At 41.7% G+C, this 20,012-nt stretch overlaps 1 protein-coding gene across 12 annotated transcripts in view; it reads right to left on the minus strand.

Moving 5' to 3' along the window:
• lrrc7 (leucine rich repeat containing 7) overlaps window positions 1–20,012 on the minus strand; it is a 132,889-nt gene that overhangs the window by 9,210 nt on the left and 103,667 nt on the right. For 9 of the 12 annotated variants that reach the window (XM_025899795.1, XM_025899791.1, XM_025899792.1 and 6 more), the window contains 15 exons: window positions 18,919–19,137; window positions 18,448–18,570; window positions 17,525–17,636; window positions 12,171–12,384; window positions 10,522–11,028; window positions 9,717–9,941; window positions 9,366–9,621; window positions 8,908–9,258; window positions 8,307–8,549; window positions 6,390–6,602; window positions 5,009–5,176; window positions 3,288–3,407; window positions 2,942–3,152; window positions 2,502–2,752; window positions 963–1,055 (listed from right to left, as the gene is read on the minus strand). In XM_025899795.1, coding sequence (XP_025755580.1) covers window positions 963–1,055; window positions 2,502–2,752; window positions 2,942–3,152; window positions 3,288–3,407; window positions 5,009–5,176; window positions 6,390–6,602; window positions 8,307–8,549; window positions 8,908–9,258; window positions 9,366–9,621; window positions 9,717–9,941; window positions 10,522–11,028; window positions 12,171–12,384; window positions 17,525–17,636; window positions 18,448–18,570; window positions 18,919–19,137 — 3,306 coding nt within the window. The remainder of the gene's footprint in view (window positions 1–962; window positions 1,056–2,501; window positions 2,753–2,941; window positions 3,153–3,287; window positions 3,408–5,008; window positions 5,177–6,389; window positions 6,603–8,306; window positions 8,550–8,907; window positions 9,259–9,365; window positions 9,622–9,716; window positions 9,942–10,521; window positions 11,029–12,170; window positions 12,385–17,524; window positions 17,637–18,447; window positions 18,571–18,918; window positions 19,138–20,012) is intronic. The other 3 variants (XM_025899797.1, XM_025899798.1, XM_025899793.1) reach the window with 2 other exon arrangements.

A 20,012-nucleotide genomic window follows, 5' to 3' on the forward strand; every position in this document is an offset into this window, starting at 1 on the left:
CGCGGCATTAATAATGTACAAACTGCAGCTAGTGCAAGACTTATGGATACAAGCAGAGGAGGGAGTATTAAAATAACTGCACGAGTCAGCAACTGTTTCACCAGTTGTCTGCTTCAAAAACTAAAATGATGAACTGACAGTTTCCGCATAATCAGTCTACTCCCGACTCGGAAGAAACTTCCCCGTTTGTTGCAAGGGCGGAATGCTTAAAGAACTCTTTCTGCGTGCTTTCTATTTATAGGGCAGTCGTCTCCTCTGTTGCTCAGAATAACAGTCAGTCAAAATCTGTCATATAACCCTGTCCCTAGATCAAAGTGGTGAACATCTGAAATCACCCACGGTGTCCCAGAACTGAGCAGCTTTCCCAAAATAGCAGTCAGAGCACCACGAGCAGCATCGCTCCTTTAGACTGACTGCAGCAGTGTGTTTCTAGGACAGACAGCCATGTGCAGCAGGCCTTGGGGAGCTGCAACCCCAACAGGCTCTCTGTGCTGGCATACACTGACAGACACTGTCAGACTCAGAAGTAGGAATGATAAGAGAGTTTGGCTTATCTTATATGTGCATGCATGTGCACATAGCTGTTTAAAGTTTGCTGACCAACCAAACAAGGAGCTTTGCCGTGAATGCTGTGCAGGTATTTAGATCACATATCAGAACAACCCTAAAATCAAAGTATGCCAGACTCAAGTATCATAATCACTAGTAAGTCTAACAATGCTCAGGTTTAGTTTTGGAAACTACCCCAATCACACCTTAGTGTTTCTTTACCAAATTAATAGCACAACCCTCCATGTAACATCATGCACTCAAACAGACCCACAGCTAACCACGTTAAGCCCCACAGACAGACAAACAGACGGAGAAAGGAAACACTGCAGTAACAAGCAGCAGTTTCCATGGCAACTCTGAGGTAAAACCGGGGAGGCTGCGATTGGCTGGCAGGCCGGGTCAGGTCGTACCATGTCGGAGGGTTTGAAGGGGTTCCCCTGGCCGCTGATGCCACCAGAGATACTGAAACCGAGACCAGGGTTCTTCTCTATTCTCACGCACAGCTACAGAGAGAGGAGGGAGAGATACAGAAAGAAAAGAAAAGAAAGACAAAACAACAACTGAAAGTGAAATACAAAGTTGTGAAAAATCACCGCACAGACAGACAGTGACCAGACAACATGTGGAAATGTGCTCGTGTGTGACAGGGAACATGTTTTGGCACCTATGCTGTATTGGAGGTCTTCTATGGGAGCAACAGCTGAGGCACTGAGATCTTTGCTTTTTGTTTAGATCTTCAGGTTCCCACCTCAACTGGCACTCTAATCTCACCCTTTGAAATGTCTAATCTAATTTATTCCCATCTCTGTCACTTTTTAAAATGTTTCAGCCCAGGCTGTTGCAGTCAAGTGGCTAAAATTGCATTTAGAAGCTTGAGATATCGCTAGATTTCCCCCCTTTAGTTGACTGCTGACTTGCATTGGTCTAATCCAAGTGCCAAGCAAGGTCTGCCGTTGAAAAGTTAAGCTTGTATGGGAAAATTGCAGTTTCCCAAATGGCCAGTTGAGGCTGGCTCCAAAAGTGAGTAAATTCCCCATGGATTCCCATGTTGGGCTAGTTTACATCAGAAAAAAAAGACATGTTTACAGCCTGTCAAAAGCATCGACTGACACAGCCCAAACTCTGCCAGAGGTTGTTCATTGGGCTTCTAGTTATTGAGCTGCACATCTAGACTTAGCTTTTAGTTCTGGTCAGCCCATCCAAGTCTGTAAATCTGTAAATTAAAATTTCAGCATCTTGTTTTTAATTGTAATTAGCACAAACTAGCAGCCACTAGTAGGTATTTGTATGATGTACACATAAAATCTTTGAATACACCTAGCTAGTCTGTGAGAGAACACTAACTAGTGTTAGCTGATAAGTTAGTGCTCCACCCTTTTGGTTTCATCCAAAAAGGTGTGGCAACAGCTGTAATCGTTAAGCTTCAAAACAGAACTCCACAAACCACTGTGTGATGGCACAGGGGCAAAGTCCAGCTTTCTTTTTTATTAACAGAGTGAGTGCTACTGTGAAAATTTAACTCTATGGTTATATCTGGTATCAATAAATTCTCCTTGCCAAACTGAGCATCTAATCTGAACCCTCCTTGTCCTCCTATTAATGAAACTGATGTAAACAAACACTAATTACTCTATGACAGTTTAGTTTGCAGGTTAGTTACCAAACAGCGGATCATTAAGGGGAACAATTTTTCCAGTAAAGATAGAGCTAAACAAAGCCAAAAATAGTTACTGAGAGGTAACCCTACATGCAGGAGCATTTTTATTCCATCAAAGCATTCACATTTACTGCTACGGAAGTATCCCTTCCCCTATACTGCACACGTAATAGTAGTATAAGTAATACTGTATATAGTAATACTAGAAGAGCCCATTTTTGAAAAGACCTCCAATATTGCTTGTGGTGCGGTTGGTGCAGGCAGACACATGAACAGACAGACAGACAGATACCTGCTCCTGAAAACCATCCGTGCTCTTCTGGCCTTTAGTCTGCAACAGGCAGCGAGCGCTCTGAGGCCGTGGGTTGGTGTGGGTGGTCATAACGACCTGGTTGCTATGGCCCATGCCCTGGTTGACATGGTACTGAGGATTGGTAGCGGGCTGATGGGAGGTGTGAGAGGTATGGGGGTTGTACTGGGGTTGGTTTCCGGATTGGGACAGGGCCATAGGCAGGCCACCGCTGGGGTAAGCTTGTCCAGGGGCTGTATGGAGAAAAACAGGCTGGTAGCATCTAACTCTAAAACAAAGCTTCTGAAATAGACATGTGTACATGCTGTTATTGTGAGGCACATGGATTACTGCTGCTAATCAAAACTTCTACATTCTTGCTTAAAAAAAATCTCCTTGTAAACATTTATAAATAGAAATAAAATGATTTTATTGCCAATTACCTTGAGACATGTTGCCTTGGTACTGTCCCGGCCCCCCGGATGGGACCACCGACAGCTGCATCCCTTGGTTGTATTGGCCTCCTTTGCTCATCATCCCATCGTAGCCCTGCTGACCCACCACACGATGAGGTGTAGTGGCCGAGGAGGAGGAAGAGGAAGTGACGATCATGGTGTTGTGTGATTGATGGGAAGGGTTGTGGGAATGGGCGCTCTGTGGAAGGAGAGCAGTGTAACATGTAACGTGTGATTAAGAGTAATTGCACAAATAGTTATCTTTATCACTGAGAAGATGCTCAGCATTAAAAACAGAGATGAGATGCTTCACTGAGATGTTAACAGATCTCACCTTTTTTAACATGTTGTCAGGTGGGACGTCCCTCCTGCCTAGTGAATAGGGAGCCCACTGGTTGCTTCCTGACACCCCCTCCTGGTCATTGTCCAGCACGCCACCCTGCTGAGACGGGGTCTGAAAGAGACGAAGTGGTCATTACTGACAATGAACATTAAACTCTAGTTACCCCAGTCATGTCTTCCTATTATCTCCTGGAGTTTCAGACAGCTCATCTGAGATTCAGTTGGAAGAATGAACAGGGCTGGAACAGAATTTTCTCCTTCGAGATGAAGTCATGTTAGGCGGTGATAAAACCTGTGACCTGTGTGTTCAACATGAACAGATTGTTTTTATGATTCCCCTTTCTTTCCACACCAAAAGCCCCCCTAAAAACCAGCTTAAATGAGAGGAGTTTTTCAGAAAAAACCTTGAGTCTAACTAAAATACCCTTCAAAATAAAAGTAACACATTTCAACAGGCGTAACTTGTACTTAGACTCCATTTCCACTTTGTGTAGCACTTTTTCACAGTTTTACTGCTTTTGCAAACAAATCAGCATCTTCCATATAAACTGCTGGCAAACCATGGCAACCTGCAACCTATTTCAACCAGTGACTGGCAGCAACCTCCTACAAATACTCGAGAAGTGACTGCAGAATACACCCTTTTTCTTAGTGACCAACTGGTGGTTGCTAGATGTCACCATCTGATCTCCAGGCCTGTGTGACTGAAGCCTAAATGAGCCGTGCCCACATCAAACCACTGAGATATTTACAGAAATAACGACTGAAACTTAAAAAAGTTTGAAATAGCAATTTGGTCTATTGCCATTTCAGATATTGATGTTTATAGGTTTATATTGGTTTTTGCTGCTGTTGCAAAGAAACAAAGAAAGTCTCATTAAAAAAAGTACTTGTTTTCACCTTCTAAGACCATCATCAGTGATAACTCCAACCCTAACTATAGCCCTTTTTTTCCCCAAAAGAGTCAATTTTATCTGTCTCCAAAATATAGAGTTAGGCTATCACCTAGCACCCATGAGTCAGATCTTAGAGGGTTAAAGTCATTCAGCCCTTCCTCTGGGCCTTTTGACCAGTCCACAACTGATAATTAATGATTATCAGAAAATCAATGGGCACTACATTCAGAAGATGTCAGCTTCATAAGGCTGATGTGATAGTGAAGCAATATATTGGTTTATCTCTGAAGAAAAACTGAGTAGAAATCTGTTTGTTTTAAAAAGTTTTCCAGAGTTTAGAGCCACGTAGTGGAGAAATGAAAGCGACATTAAAAGCTGGTAACAGGTAAGTTGGCCTAAGATGATTGAAAACACTGTAAATGATTAATGCCTAACACGTGTCAGACAAAATTTGACCGACAGACTGTGACAAGTTTCTGTTTGTTTTTATGGTAAGTGACATATTTTAAGTTTTAAATCCATTAAAACAAGCCACCACCTGGCTGCCACACTGGGCACTGAATGATTTCAAGTCATGCTGAGAAAAAAACAAAAAAAACCCACGGCAATGATTTCGCCAATTCTTATTGTTGGGTTGTAGACCGGGAACATATAACGGTGACTAAAATAGATGGCATGGTCATTGTTTTGTTTAAACAATAATTTGTATTAGCGGCGAGAATGTAAAGAGGGAGTAGCTGAAATTGTCTTTAATCATCTACTGCAAGCATCAGTAACAACAGTACCAGGGGTTCATTGTTCTTGGAGGGATACTCACAGCGTTAGCAGACGGAGGTGGAGGTAGTGGCAGCCAGCGGCCAGCAGGGGGCTCATGCTTAGTGTTATTGTAAAGGTTAAAGTTCAAAGTGCTGCTGCGCCCCTGGCCGTGACCCCCGCCCTGACAGAGCATGCCCAGCGTGAGCGTGTTGTGCTTTAGGACACCACTCTGATTGGAGAAGACAACATCACACGACATGGGTGAATGTGGGGAGGGGGGGAGGAGGAGGAAGGGGCGGAGCCAACACAGCGGGCTGTAGCATGGCAACAACACACTGTGAGCTCCACAAACAAACAAACAACAATAACACTGATAATAACAACTACAACAACAGCAACAACAACAAGAGTGCAGAGCTGCTGAAAGCACAGAGAAATGTTAGCTAGTGATCGGTCAATACACACAGAACAGTGCGTCATACAGGCAACAACAGGTGGATCAGTTCATTCCAACATTTGTATGTATGGCTTTCAGATTAGCTGTCGTGTAACATATCCAACAAACAATTAAACCAAACCTATAACCAAAAGACTTCATTTTTGATGATGCATCAGGCACCGTGTGATGGGTTTGGTGGACCATATTGTTTAGATTCTGCAGGTTTTTATCTTTTTTTCATAACTGCACGCTCCAGACCTCCTCCCTAGCATGTCTGATTGTCCTGTTTGCTGAGGTACTGCTTCTCACTAATTAGTTTGACATTTTCAAAAATAGGCTCATTGGCTTTCTTGCTGGGAGTTAGATGAAAGGACTGATAGCACTCTCATGTTTGCAGGTAAGTATAAAACTGGAGGCCAAAGAAAGATAGAAATCCCAAAAACAACATATGATAGCTCAATTCGTCCACAGTGTCCAAAATGTGAGAATTTGATTGGATTACTTTGCCTTTAGACAGTTTAAGCTGCACTTCAAGTCTGTAGCTTTTTATTTATCAATCCAAAGTATAACTGAACTGTCAAGAAAGTATTTTCCTAAATGTTACTCCTTTGCAGTGACACTATTGCACGATCCTTAACATGTGATTGTGCAAAACAAAAAGGTGAAAATACTGTTTTTTTCAGCATCATTAAAATCCTTCTACGGAGAGGATCCTGCTGACTTTATATTTGTTTACAAAAAGAAAGAAGATTTAAGGACACAACACAAGATCAAATTATTTATCACAATGCAGAATTCACTGCGCTGTCTGTCGTAGTGAGTTTGCGGCCAGTCAGGCTGACAGAGTGACGGTGTGAAGTGGAAACACATGCAGCCGGACATGAATCTGGTTAACCTTACAACACAGACTTACACAAATACACACAGGGAGGGCTTCCGAATGCTTTCTACGTGTACGCATGGGTTTCTCTCTTACATGTGTGTGTGCACTGCATTGACATACCCTGTCCAGTCGTTTCGCCTCTATGTGCCTGAGTAGCTGTTGTCTCCAGTCGGCAGGCATCTTGGAGGTGATGTCTTCAGGTTTCTGGGGTACAACAGGTCTTACTTTGATGGTGTCATCGGGTGGCTTCTCGGGGCAGGTTGCCAGGGTGTAGTCAGGTGGCATCTTCTCTAGCAGAGCGGCCATGGTGGGACGGGCGGACACTGGACGTGCCTGAACACAAAGGAGTTAATATTTAAACATAAAAATGTACAAGGTTCATAATTAACAAGTGTTCATATTGGAACATTTTGTGGATAAAAGCTAAATGCAAGACGGAGACCAACATGGAGTGAAAAGCAGTCAGTTTATCAAGTGGCTAAAAATGAGTGGTTTTTAGGTATTAAATAATATATGTAATGCTATTTATGATGCTTACAGCTTGTTTCACTCCCACAAAGTGGTTTAAGGATGTAAATAAACCATAGAATAGCACCACTGGATGTTCCTCAAAAGGACTAGAACACCTAAATTGCTGTTTTTCTGCCAACCACTTGCAAACACAAAAGGAAAGACAGTGCTGGTCAGTTGTTTAAATCAGTCTCAACCCTACAGCATGCTACTAGCTCTGTGAGAGTGTGCTGATAGGTTTTTGTGTTAATTGTTACTTTACATGTACTAAAAAGCAGGAAGAACTCAATACTCAACACAAAACATTTAATGTATAACAGTCTCACTGTTTGCTTATTCAGTGTCTTAGTTTAGGATCCATCTGCAATGGACTGGCAACCTATCCAAAGTGTACCCCGCTCCTCACCCAATTACAGCTGGAACAGCCTCCAGTCCCAGTATGACCCATAAGAAATTAGCACTTAAAACACAGTACTTCTGAGACTAATCGCTATGTGCTTTAAAGGTGTCTTTGGGTGTGTGTGTACATGTGTGAGTGGATAAACTGATCAATCGACAGACGAAATTACTTTGTAAGGTGATCCAACCGGCAGCTGTTATATTTCAGTCTGGATCAATAGGTGGTCTGATCAACTGAGTGATACTGCTGCTGTTTAGCAAAGCTGCTAATATTACTAATAGTGATTAATTTGATTGGGTCATGTGGCACATGTGAACAAAGGGCAAATAACACAACAGCGATGCAAACATTACACCAGCTGGTTACCCTAAAGGTGAAGCTCTTTGTGTAACAGCTAGTGTGTTTTCCAACCTTCACTTTTGAGTGTTGGCTAATGATGGCAAGAAAAAGACTGCAGCCACAAGCGCTCTGTGTAAGCCCTTACATTCCTTCCCATGCCCAGCTTCTTCTTGTTGAAAGGTGCCAGATGAAGTGATCTGCACATCTAATCAGTATGCTGCTGGACACTTCACTGTGACTAATTTGAGAAAGTCTGACTTGAGGCAAACCCAGAATAGCCTGAAGGGATTATTTATGGACGAGGGATTGCCTTCAGAGATATGACTGAGGCAAAGGACACCAGTGCTATGCCTCTTAGTCTGCTACTACAAAAGCCTGAAGCTGGGTACCTGTAAGAAAATGGAAGTGAAAAAATGCTATAATTCTGCATCCTCAAGAGACGACATAAAAGCAGGCATATTAAAAGCAGGGCAGATTATTCTCCTGGGTTCCTGTGTTGTAACTGAATCGTTGTGGCTTTTGACTGCAGACCACACAAAACAAGACATTTGAAAATGTCAATATGGGATTTTGAAAATGGCCCTATTATTGTTTTAAGGCATCTTTAAACAAGGCAAGTGATACTTAAGTGGAAAAAAAGAAACTGGCAGATTTGCCTGTAAGGGAAATAACTGTTAGTTGGAGCCATTATGTTATAACTGTAACATGACTCTTTCACTTTAATATAGCCTCTTTTTAAAGGGCTCAGTTAAGAAGTAGAAACATAAACACACAGACAAACAGTGTACCTGAGATGCTCCGTAGGTCTCAGTGCTATAACTTCTGGCAGACAGGGGACGCCGCTGAGTCAGGCTCTTGGTTGGATAACCAATCATGGGCTTCTTCTGCTCCTGGTAAGTGGGGTAGTCGTCGTCATAACGACCGTTTCTCTTGTTGTGCAGCATCTGACTCTGGTTGTCGGCCATATTACTCATCGCGGAGTGCTCCATGGGGGTGGAGTAGACAGCCCGGCCATAAAGAGGGGGATCCGCCTGAGGGTCACAGATGGGAAGTGAGTGGGAGTTAAAAAAAACACCTTAAAAACAAATTCATGTTATTTCGATGAACTGAGAGCAACGGAAAAATGATGTCTATGAGCGGTACGATCTGTCATCCTGGCTTCAATGTTTCTGTGAAATGCCCTTCACTACGACGACTCAAATAAATGCATGGGGATGGGGATGACTTTGAAGTAGAGCCTTAACAAAAACTAACTTTGGGTCTCAGGGAATTAACAGTGTGTGACAGAAACACATTTCTATGATTTACTTTACATTTCAATAAAGTACATGAAAGGGAAATTCACATCCACTTAAAGAACATGAGCATTACTTGTTTTGCGGTGCTTACCTGTTGTCTGTACTGAGACTCTTGGAGCGCCTCCTGCTGAGCTTCATGAACCCGTCGGAACAAGGCGAGCTCCGTAGAGCTCACCAGTGAGTCTGCTCTTCTTAGAAACCCTGGTCTGGAGCGCTGACTTGGGATTGGTTGCTGCTGCTGGCTGGGCGGACCATCTTGGTTGATTGGCGACTGGGGGAAAGAAAACATCTCCAAGGGTGGATAAGCACGATACCGAGGGCTCACTAGCTCTTTGGGTAGTGTCTTCCCTGGTTGGTTGAGGTACTCCAAAGCCTTCGATGAGTGGTTGACATAATCTGGTGTGTTGGGGAAAGGGGGAGGGACCCGGCGATCCATGGTCACCTGATTGGTAAGAATAGAATTGTTTGTTTAACTTTCTATTGTTTGGTTTCAATCAGATTATTTTAGTTTTATTGTGTATGTCTAAAAACGTAATATATAAGCACTACCAATGGTTCACAACTCCATCGAACCTGCGGGTTGTAGTTGTGGTCAAAGTGGTAAGCCTTTTGTGGGATGGCAGGTTTTTGGTTCTGTCTCTGGTTTTGGTCGCCAGATCCGTGTCCGGGGTATCCCATCTCCTCATCTAACATGGGGGCAGACTGTGACCGTGACATGTTGGTCTGCTCCATAGAACCGGGAAGCTCTGGACGGTCCAAACTAGTTTGCTGCTCAATGGATGAACTATAGCTGTCCATGGGAATGCTGCAGAGGAACATCACTTCGTTAGAAATCAACTTCAGTAGCCACAATCGAGGCTGAGCTGCTCAATCTTTAAGAAGAATCAGAACAATATCTACCTGTAGACCTTGTAGGAGCCGATGTCAATCTCGTCTATGCTCTGTGACTTCTTAAACTTGGATCTCGTCTCCTTCATCATGGGGGACAGGCGATCTGAGCTTTTACTCATCACCACGGTCACCTTGTTGACCCCGCCTACACTGAGCTGATCCTTCCTGTTCTGCTCCCCCTCATTGTCGTGATATGTCCAGCTGCCGGGCAAAGGCACTGTGCTTTGCTGAAGCCTTGGGGGAAGAAATAATCAAGGATTGTGAGTCTATGATAGGGATAAGTGTTTTTCAAATATGACGCACAAAAACAAACTGGATTAGAGGAGTGTTATAATAGTAGAAACTACTTCCATACCATCAGTCAGTTTATTGTGAAGCAGCTGCACCAAAATTTGAGACTAAGGCTACAGCTCACAATTATTAGAAATGAACTTTTTTTTAAACTTTCTTTGGCATATCAAAATGGCCTTGCACTGTCCCCAGAAATACATTTTATATTAACATAAAACTAAGAAATGAAAACTGAAATGTTTTCACAATCTCAATTTAGTGACACTTTGGTGTTTTTGCATGGCAACAAAACTAAGTTAAGCAAGCTGTTTTTTGATTTTATTGATGTGCAAATAAAAAAAGTCACAGTTGTAAAACTTTCAAATCAACGGTTTAAGTTATAACAGCTCTGATATGTTTATTTACTACAAAAACCCCAAAGACTGCACTGTAAACAGGATTTGAGACCTGCAAACTCTTGGAATTATTAAGCATTCCCAATAAAATTATGTATTTCAATTGTAAATGACCGTCAGTCACTTACCTTGAATCCATGTCCTTGCGATCAGGATTGGGGCTGGAAGTAGGTGTAAGGTCCAGCTTGGAAGGAAAAGCGGTTCTGTCCTCCAGGGGGCTCGGGGTCCTGGTCCAATTCTGCCAGGGATTCTGGGGAGGATGTCCGGAGGATTGCGAGTCATTGTCCTGGTTCGGTCGTTGGTTGCCATGGAAGGGGAGTGTCTGGGTGTCCAATTCCAACGGGACCCCTACGATTCGGTCTTGCCTGAGGAGGGGGCGGCGGCCGTGTGCTGATGAGCTGCGAGGTTTAGAGCCCAGCGGAGGGTTTCCCTGACTGGTGGTAGATGAAGGAGGGTCCAGAGGAGACTCCTCTGCATCGAAACCTGTGTTGTCGTAGTGAGGTGCGTCAACCCAGTCAAAAGGCTCGCTAAGTGGACGCCGATCCCCACGTTGCTGCAGGGTTCCTGATGGAGGAGTTTCTCTCTGAGACAGCAGGGGCTTGGAGTCAATGGGCTTGGGAAATGACTGGGCAAGTCTACAAAGAAAGAAAATATCAATCACTGATTATACAAGAAAATCTAAATTGCAGACAGAGGACATGTCACGTGAAGGTATGTTGCAAATTTAATTAGACCAATGAGCTCAGAGGACAGATCAACTTTCTCTCCCTTTCTCTCTGATGTCTGTCACACCCACTAGGCCAGAAACCATGTTTGTGTTAGTTATTGTTTCCAAGAGAACACATGCCTTCAAACTCCCTCACTACCACTTACAGACTGCAAATATCATGTTCCACAAGTAGAAATAAAATACTGCAGTTGTACCTCACTTCAGGGCATGTGGATTAACGGATTTAATGTCAAACAATACTAAAACCAGCTACCATCCTCCAGGGCCTGCTTAAAACAAGAAGAAACATGGGAAGGATAAGGAGAAGAAAACTAGCATTATTGGACACTATGTTTTGACTGAGCTAATGAGACGCTGTGGTGTCTAACAGAAACAGAAAACATCCACAAGGTACAGTCAGACAGTCCAATCTGCTAACCCGAAGATTATCGGTGGAGCGAATTTGAGCATCTGTGTGTAATATAAACACATATATTGCACATTTCTGTTTTATTCCATGTCTTGCTGTAGATAGCTGATATATCAGTGGCAGATATCTTATTGTTACTGCCATCCAGTCTGAGCAATATGATTGAGACTATACTGACAGTGTCATAAATATGACAGGCAGACTAAGATGACATGTTTTTTTTGTTGCTGTAACATTTCTGATTAGAACTCAAAACTGTCCCCAAAAAGTTTTCACAACATTTTTATCCCTTTATCCCTTTTCACAACATCATCAAGTGCACTGCACCCAGACTTAAAACTTCAGGGGACAGCCCAAACCTTTTTATTTGCTTTTCTAATGCACTGGGGCAAAAAAACCCAACTCTCCTCTGGATAGTAACACGACTGAGGCTCGGACCAGGCAGCTTTAAAGCTGAGAGAGAAAATCCTGAAGAGAAGTCTGCTGCATCCCAGTGAGCCTTTCTGACCTTGACAGAGCAAGGAGGAAGATGGATGTGATAGATTACAGATGGAGAGAAACTGAAGTGGGGGTACGACTGAAAGGTACGAGAGATGAAGGACAGCGGGAGGGAGGAGTCATGAAACGGGTGTGCGCACCTGTTGGTCCAGTGCGTCTGAGGGCCCTGGTCCTTGCTAGGAGGCGGTAGGGCGGGATTGTGGGGGTGTCCGTGCGACAGCGTGTGTGAGTGCGTGTTGCCGGGCGGGTTGGAGGAGCCCGAGGAGCCCTGTGAGGGAGAGTAGTCGGAGTAGGTGGCCGACGAGCCGCTGTGGTTCAGACAGTGGAGTTTATCAACTTCTTCATCTGTAGACTCTGGACAGACAGGAGCAGACACACAGCACGTCCTCTTTGTGATCAGTATTATTAGATTTTTTGATTTTCCATTAAACTTTTGTTATTCATGTTATTCATTTTCAACTTTTCCTTTCTATTGCATTTTGTTACCAGAAGCTTGTTTCATGTTAGTTTTCTTTCCTTTTTGTTTTTAAATTTAGACTCAGCACAGCACAATCACACCTATTTTTATATTTAGGTTTAGTTAACTATAATACACTTATCTTTACTGTATTGCTAACTGAACAAAAATGACCAAATGAAGCTCAAAACCAGTTCTGGCAGATATACTTTAAATTGTTTTGGGAGCACTGAGGGCTTTACTGCCGGTATACACGTGTATACCGGCAGTACATGTTTTCTGCAACTATATTTACGTCACTCCCATGCTGCACCTTTCTCTGGCTCCTCACATGTACCGCCCAATTGCTACAATTACAGATCAGGCTCCACTCCATCAGGTGACCGATCGAACAGTATCTAGTGTCCTCTTGGTCCGGCCTATTCTCAGTTTTTGTCCCCCAATTTAATTACCTGGAAATTCAGCCAATGCACTTTAACCTCCTGACATCACATTTTGGGTTGTTTAGAGCAAAATACAAAATGTTGCTCTACAAGGGCCTGATTTCCACTTACAAGGACGTTATACTGCCACTGTTCTATCAAAATTTAAAATGAATATCCTCATATGTGGATCTCAGAAACAAAAATCAGGTACAAAAAAAAATCAGGTCATTCTTTGTTTTTATATTCATCAGGTCCCAAACAGCCCAAATAGCAAAGAGAAACTGAAAATGCATGCCATGAAGGAGTTCGTGTCTTAGGAGGTTAATATGGACTTTGATTATTTATTCCAACAGAATTACTGCCATAATCCCCCAAACACCTCCTCCCTCCCACACCACCTAAAAAACATAAAATACCAGCCAAAAAAGCGCATTCTTTTTATAAAGACAGAAAAATATAACTATTCCAACTTTACCAAACAGCAAAACATTTAAATGTGGACTATAAAACATTAGGTAACTCTCTTCTATGTCTCTGTCAGTACATGAGTTGATCAAAATATTGATGTGTTTTGCTTTACAGTAACCTGATCACAGCAGGATCTTGTACTGACATGTGGCATAGAAACATTTAACAGTTTTTCCTGAAATCCCTCTTTTGCCTGAGCATTTCCTAATAACATTTCATTTTACAATAATGGACTACAGAGCACCAGAAACACAATTTCAAGGGACGAGACGTCTTTCTGAAAATGTTCTGATGAAATTTTAAAAGTGCTCCCTTCTTTTTTATCTTTTTCTGTGTTTTTACACCATTTTGTATTTAGTCATTGGATATTACAGTTTTTTCTGAATGCTTAAACCCTAACTGTGATTCTTATAGCACAATTTCTAAAACTATTATTACTTATAGCAAAACCACTCACTGAGTTTGCAAAACTAAAAGCACAAACACTGCTTTGCACTCAGTTTGCCATTTTGTAACACACACTTTGCAAACCTGTAGCTACAATCCACTGCACAGCACTCTTTTTGCAGAACTGTAAACACAACTCACTCCTTTACACTCAATTTGCAAAGGATCAACGCACTCCTAGCAAAACTATACACATTTATGGCCATTATTTACACTATTTTGCCAACTGTCTGGCACACTGTGACATGTGAAAACTTTTTTAGATAATTAGTTCACTTTGCAATCAGCCTAAGCACTATAATACAGGTAAGCTCTGTGTGTGTGGAGTACAGTGGAGGGAGCAGGAAGAGTGAGAAGTAGAGGAGGCCGAGGAAGAGGACGTGGAGGTGAAGAAGTAGGACGAAGAGGACAACAAGGACAAGGAGGTGAAGTTAGAGGAAGAGGACAAGGAGGAGCAAGAAGAGGATGAGGAGGGGGGAGAGGAAGGGTAAGAAGAGTAAGAAATAGAATTGCTGATGACATCAGAGCTACAATAGTGGACCATGTAATCAACCATGGAGTGACCCTGAGGGAAGCTGGCCAACGGGTTCAGCCTAACTTGAGCCGCTACACTGTAGCAAGCATCATAAGGACATTTTGAAATGAGAGTCGGTTAGTACAGTCACTCTGCACTAAGATTTGTAGCACTGCCATATGCTAATGAGAAACACAACAATACCATAGATGTAAAATTCCAGAAGAGATTTTCCCCTGTGCCTTGGACTAGAGCAGCGCTCCCCAATCCCCGGGCCTCGGACCGGTACCGGCCCGTGAGTCGTTTGGTACCGGGCCGCGAGAGTTGAGGCTCAGGTGTGAAATGTATGGTTTTCAGGGTTTTTATCAGTTTTCAGCATTATTTTGTTATCGTTTTTATCGTTAACTCGCTTTTCCTGGGTCTTTTCACGTGTGTTATGAATAAATCTTCTTTTTTTTGGTACCGGTACTAGTTTTATTTTGTTGTGTTTATCCGCGACACCTTAAAGGCCGGTCCGTGAAAATATTGTCTGGCATAAACCGGTCCGTGGCACAAAAAAGGTTGGGGACCGCTGGACTAGAGGACATTTCATGTGATGTAGATGAAATTTTGTGGCCAGATCCACAGAGATGACACAATGTAGACTGAATTCTTTTTTTTTCCTCAGTGAAATTACTATTTCGTTTTGACTTGGAAATAAACACTTGTGTTTGTTTTGATGTGTGTGAATAAACACCAGTAGTTGCAGTTTGGATCCCTCTATGCTTACGGATCTATGACAAAAGTATGAGCTCAAACTGACACAGCCTACCTTGTGCACAGAGAAAGCAAAAGCCAGATGTGTTTTTCATTCATACCATCAGTGTGTAGTTGGTGCATTGTGTGCTTATTAATTTGATGGCTTGTGTTAACTGTCTGATACAAAAATACCATTTTTACAAAGGTGTGGAGAGTTAAGCAAATCAAATCAGAGCAGTTCGACTCCCTGGGATAATTCATAAATACACAGAAGCAGATAATTCCTAAGCCTTGTTTCATTTGAAAAAAAAATAGTTTGTTGCTCTATTTTAAAAAAGCCCTCTGTAAGGCTAGGACATCTTACTATTTATCACTGATAGAGGAAACAGGAACCAGGTGTCTTTCCAGCACTTATGGCTTATGAACAGTGCTCCTTTGACTTTAACTAGTAATGACTTCATGAATTTCTTCATAAATAAAATTTTAATCATCAGGGGAAAAAACTTCATAGCCCTCATAGCCGTGGCGATTTCTTTCTTTCTCCATCAATCTTTCTGAAACAATAATTAAATCATCATCGTGTCTATTAGACCCAATTCCTACAAGACTGTTAAAATAAGACTCACCACTGATTCACTCTTACATTTTAAATACCAATCATTATATTTTGATTAACTAGCTACATACCACAGGTTTTTAAGGTATTTATAATTAAACCACAACGTAAAAACACTTTACTTGATCCAGGTGTCTAAGCTAATAATAGGCTGATTTCTAATCTTCTTTTTTTCAGAAAAATCTTTAAAGAGCAGTTGTAAAATGATCTATTCAAGAAGTTTGAGTGAGGATTTAGAGTTCACACTAAAACAGAAACGGCACTAACGATGATTATGAATGACATTCTGCCCTCTGACAGTGGACTCATTTCTGTGTTTGTCCCGTTAGACCCCAGTGTAGCATTTTACTACAGAGACTAGAATACACTGTTGGTATTAAGGAAAATACACTGTAGTGGTTTCTAAAAGCTCTCATTCTCAAGAAGCAGCGTTATCTGGAAGACGCAAATGGAAATACAGCGAAAATGTTGAACATCAATTATTTCACACAGAGAAATACATGTTAAGGATGAGAGGGAAAGAGCTGGCTTGTTTAAAAATGTGCTCTGAGGTAAGGATTAGACTCTCCTTCTGTCTTAAAATTCACAGAATTATGGGATATGCGGTCTTCTATGTCTGAGACATATTTTGTATTTAAACAGAGCTAAGCAGTGTCCAATGGGCACCAATATTAAAGGAAAACGTAAAGTCATATCCCAATAATAATGTCATCTTAATAGATATTTAATCATCTTCATTTTTGATGACTTTTGATCTCTTTATTCAAGGACTTTAGCTGTTAGTTCTGGCATCTCAGGAACAGAAATAATTAAAGTTTTCCAATATTTTTCTAATATTTGAATCATCAAGAAAACACACTTTACACTTCTTATCTGTTGCTCTGTTTCAAAGCTCACCTGTGACCTTTTAAAAACTTCAAACCTATAAAACAAATCAGAACTAAAACCAAATCAAAAAGTGGATCAAAGACTTCTTTGAGTCGTTGACAGTCACACCAGAACTGTGTTCAGGGGCCTCTCGAACACTTGACTAGAAAGTGAAGGAATTGCGCGCTTCCTTCGTGTTGTCATCAGATTCTTAACCCAGATCTCTGTCGTGTTCTCATTATGCGTGTGGACGCTATTTAGTCCACAGCACTGACGCAAGACGTGGCCTGGTTATAAAACACGGCTTTTTAAAATCTTTATTTAACTTGGCTGCTGTCACTGAAATCAAGAGCTGCTGTTGGAGAGCTGACCTGGCTGCAGACAGGCGTGCACTGTGTGGATACCAACAATCTGAAAACTTCCCGAGTCAAACTTAGTCAAATCTTGACAAAACAAACCAGAAGAAGCTTTTTATTTACTTCGTAAGAGCCTCCACTAAGAACTGATACTCCACTGAGGCAGACAAGCTGTTTGAGCTTTAATCATTTTGCAATAAGCTTTTTTAAGGAGGAGTGGATCATACGATGAAGCTCCGTATTAGTGAAAGCTGTCGATTGTTGCGGAGAGCTGATAATAAACTGTTTCTTTCTGAAAATGCGATTAGACACTCAGTTATTCAGAGTGGAGACAGATTTTTGATAAGGCAGTAAAAAGTGAGCTTTTTTTTTTCTCTGATGAAACCGAAGCCTTCAGGGCAAATGAGGTAAAAATGGCCAAACATTCACTCTAGAGGTTCGCTGTGCGCACTCCTCGTCACCCTCCCTCTGCCCTCATCTTACAACATGCCCCAAAGCTCTTTATAAGACCCACATTAAATAACTGCGCAGCCTTGTTGTCTACATGTATCTACATGACTCCGACACGTTGCCTTAAAGCTGTACGTTTATGCTATAATACAGTACCTTTCTTATCCTTCCCCAGCAACACCACCTTTGGTTTGTACATTGGTGGCTCCACCAGGGTGGGCCTCATGTCAGAGATACGGATGTCGTTCGGAGAGCCGCCCATTGAATCCTGAGGAAGAAGAGGGAAAAAAAGCATTGGGCATATATAGTAGAGACGAAAAGGCAGCTTCTGTGATTTAAAAAATGATCATGAATCTCATGTAGACAATTTGTTTTGTTTGGCATCAAACATACACACATTTGTTAAATAAATACACACTTTGGTAAGTATTTCTGCAGGTTCTGGAGTTTCTGATCCCCAGTAGGATCATGGAGCGTGCTTTTACCCCTCTGGCGTTTTGAATTCTGTTTACATTTCACTGATTCTCTTATGTAAGGCCACGTGGACTTATTAATGTAAGAAACAACCAATGAACCAATCGCATTTTTCAGTACTGTCTGCACTATTTGAATACAGTTCTGAAAAAAAACATGTTATCAGCTTGTTAGAGAAAGCAAAACTGAATTGGAAGCACTGATTACGGTGTATATGCATGAGTGCATATGCAACACAAACACAATGGTGTAAAGATTAATTCCAGCTAGTAAGTTTGATGGTTTGATGTAAGTAGCTCTAAATGCAAACACAACTTTTGTTTGTCTGCAAAATCCTCACAGGGAAACTACGTGCTGAATGCTAAAGGTCAGAGTGTGAGTGAGAGTTAGAGTGATTTCAAAAGAAATCATAACTTTCTTACATGTTGAACTTACAGACATATGAGTGATGAAATCTGTGCAGTGTCACGCAGCTAGCACTGCATTTTGGATGTATTCAGTGGTATCTTCTGGATATAAAAGGTATAAAAAGACCACCAACCAAGTAAAAACACCTAATTAATCTATTTGGATTGTGTGTGTTTATGTGAGAGTGAGAGACAAACCTCAGAGCTCTCTGTCAAGTCCTCTTTGTCCTTCCTCTTAGGAATATCGATGCCAGAGTTATGCATTGGTCCCTGATCCATTAGCTGAGTCTGAGAGAAGTCCTGCATCTCTCTGTCTGTCACCTGAAACACAGCTCCAGTTTCTGAGTTGTGCACTGATTTGCTTCAAACGAACAAACATAAGAAAAGCTTTTGTTGATCTCAGCTGTCTTCTGCTTTAATGATCAGAGACTTCACAGTGTGACTGAATCTTACAACATTCTTAAGCTTCTGCATTTTTAGGAACTGTAGGATGAACAGGTACTTACTTCAGGTAAGCTCTTGGCATGTGAGAAGTGTTATCAGATTATCACACACAAGCATCATGTGTGTGTCCTGCGACAGCTTTGCTAATAAATAGATTTGGGACTAAACGCTTGTTGATGAGCTGCTTCTGTACCTCCTGTATGTGTCTGTATGTGTAATCTGTACCTCTTTAGGAGGCAGGGGCCACGGTGGTTCATATGGCTCTTTGCTGAGGTGTGTATGTTCCATGTTGGTTCCTGCCGAGGTGGCGGTGCCTGTGCTCAGCTGGTGCTGGTGCCCATGTCCGGCATGTACGCTTTTGCCCACAAGACTTTGCACTGACTTAACCATGTTCTTCAGGTCCTCAGGGTAGGGCGTTGGATAGCGCTTTAGGTTTATCTCCACCTACAAGACATTTAGGACCGTATTTAATAAGCGGCGAGTGAAGTAGCAAATTTAAATCTGCCAAGATCAGCATAAAGGCACGAGTCACAAACAAGTAAACCTGATAAGGAAGTAAGCATAACCACGACTTATTATCTGAAATCTTGCAAAAATAATTCACCATACAAGTGCACAGTTTTCTGCATGTGTTTTTGTCAGGAAACAGCATTAAAACTTAAAGCAAGGAGAGGCAACTGGAGGACAATTACTTCCAAAACTGGGAGGAAATCTACAGTCAGACACCAACGAGGTGGAAGCAGCTGGTCTCTGAATGAATCCTAGTAGCATACAAACCTGAAATCTGTAACAGCTGACCTGTCACATGTGTAAAAGAACACATAACATCATTTACCTGACCAATGCCTTGTTAAATGCATCCTTTTTTATGTGCACTGTGTGTTACTGCAGGGATTCATTTATGACATCTGCGTTGTAATAACATTTCAATTTTAGGGGTAAATGGAATTCTAAGGTGCAAGTATGCGGACGACCAGAAGCAGTTTTCCATATCCACATGTGGTGTAAAATTATGGAACAGTTTGCGTGTGGAATTTAAAAATTGTCCAAACATAACAGAGATTATTTTCGTAAAGTACGGAGATTAAAAGGGGTGTTAATCCCAGAGTGTCTGACTCGATGTAAAGCATGAACTATATATGTGGAGTATATATTGTTTTATTTATGTATATTGTCTGTGTAGAGTTGTATGTCGTTATACAGTTATGTAAAATGTCTGATTATATTTTATATCGAGGAACACTCATTGTGGATTAAATAGCATTGGGGGGATTAAATAAGTGTAAATTTCATCCAACTCTTTTTGGAGTTATTCGTGA

The sequence above is a fragment of the Oreochromis niloticus genome, linkage group LG17, assembly GCF_001858045.2.
Source record: "Oreochromis niloticus isolate F11D_XX linkage group LG17, O_niloticus_UMD_NMBU, whole genome shotgun sequence".
NCBI classification, from domain to species: domain Eukaryota; kingdom Metazoa; phylum Chordata; class Actinopteri; order Cichliformes; family Cichlidae; genus Oreochromis; species Oreochromis niloticus.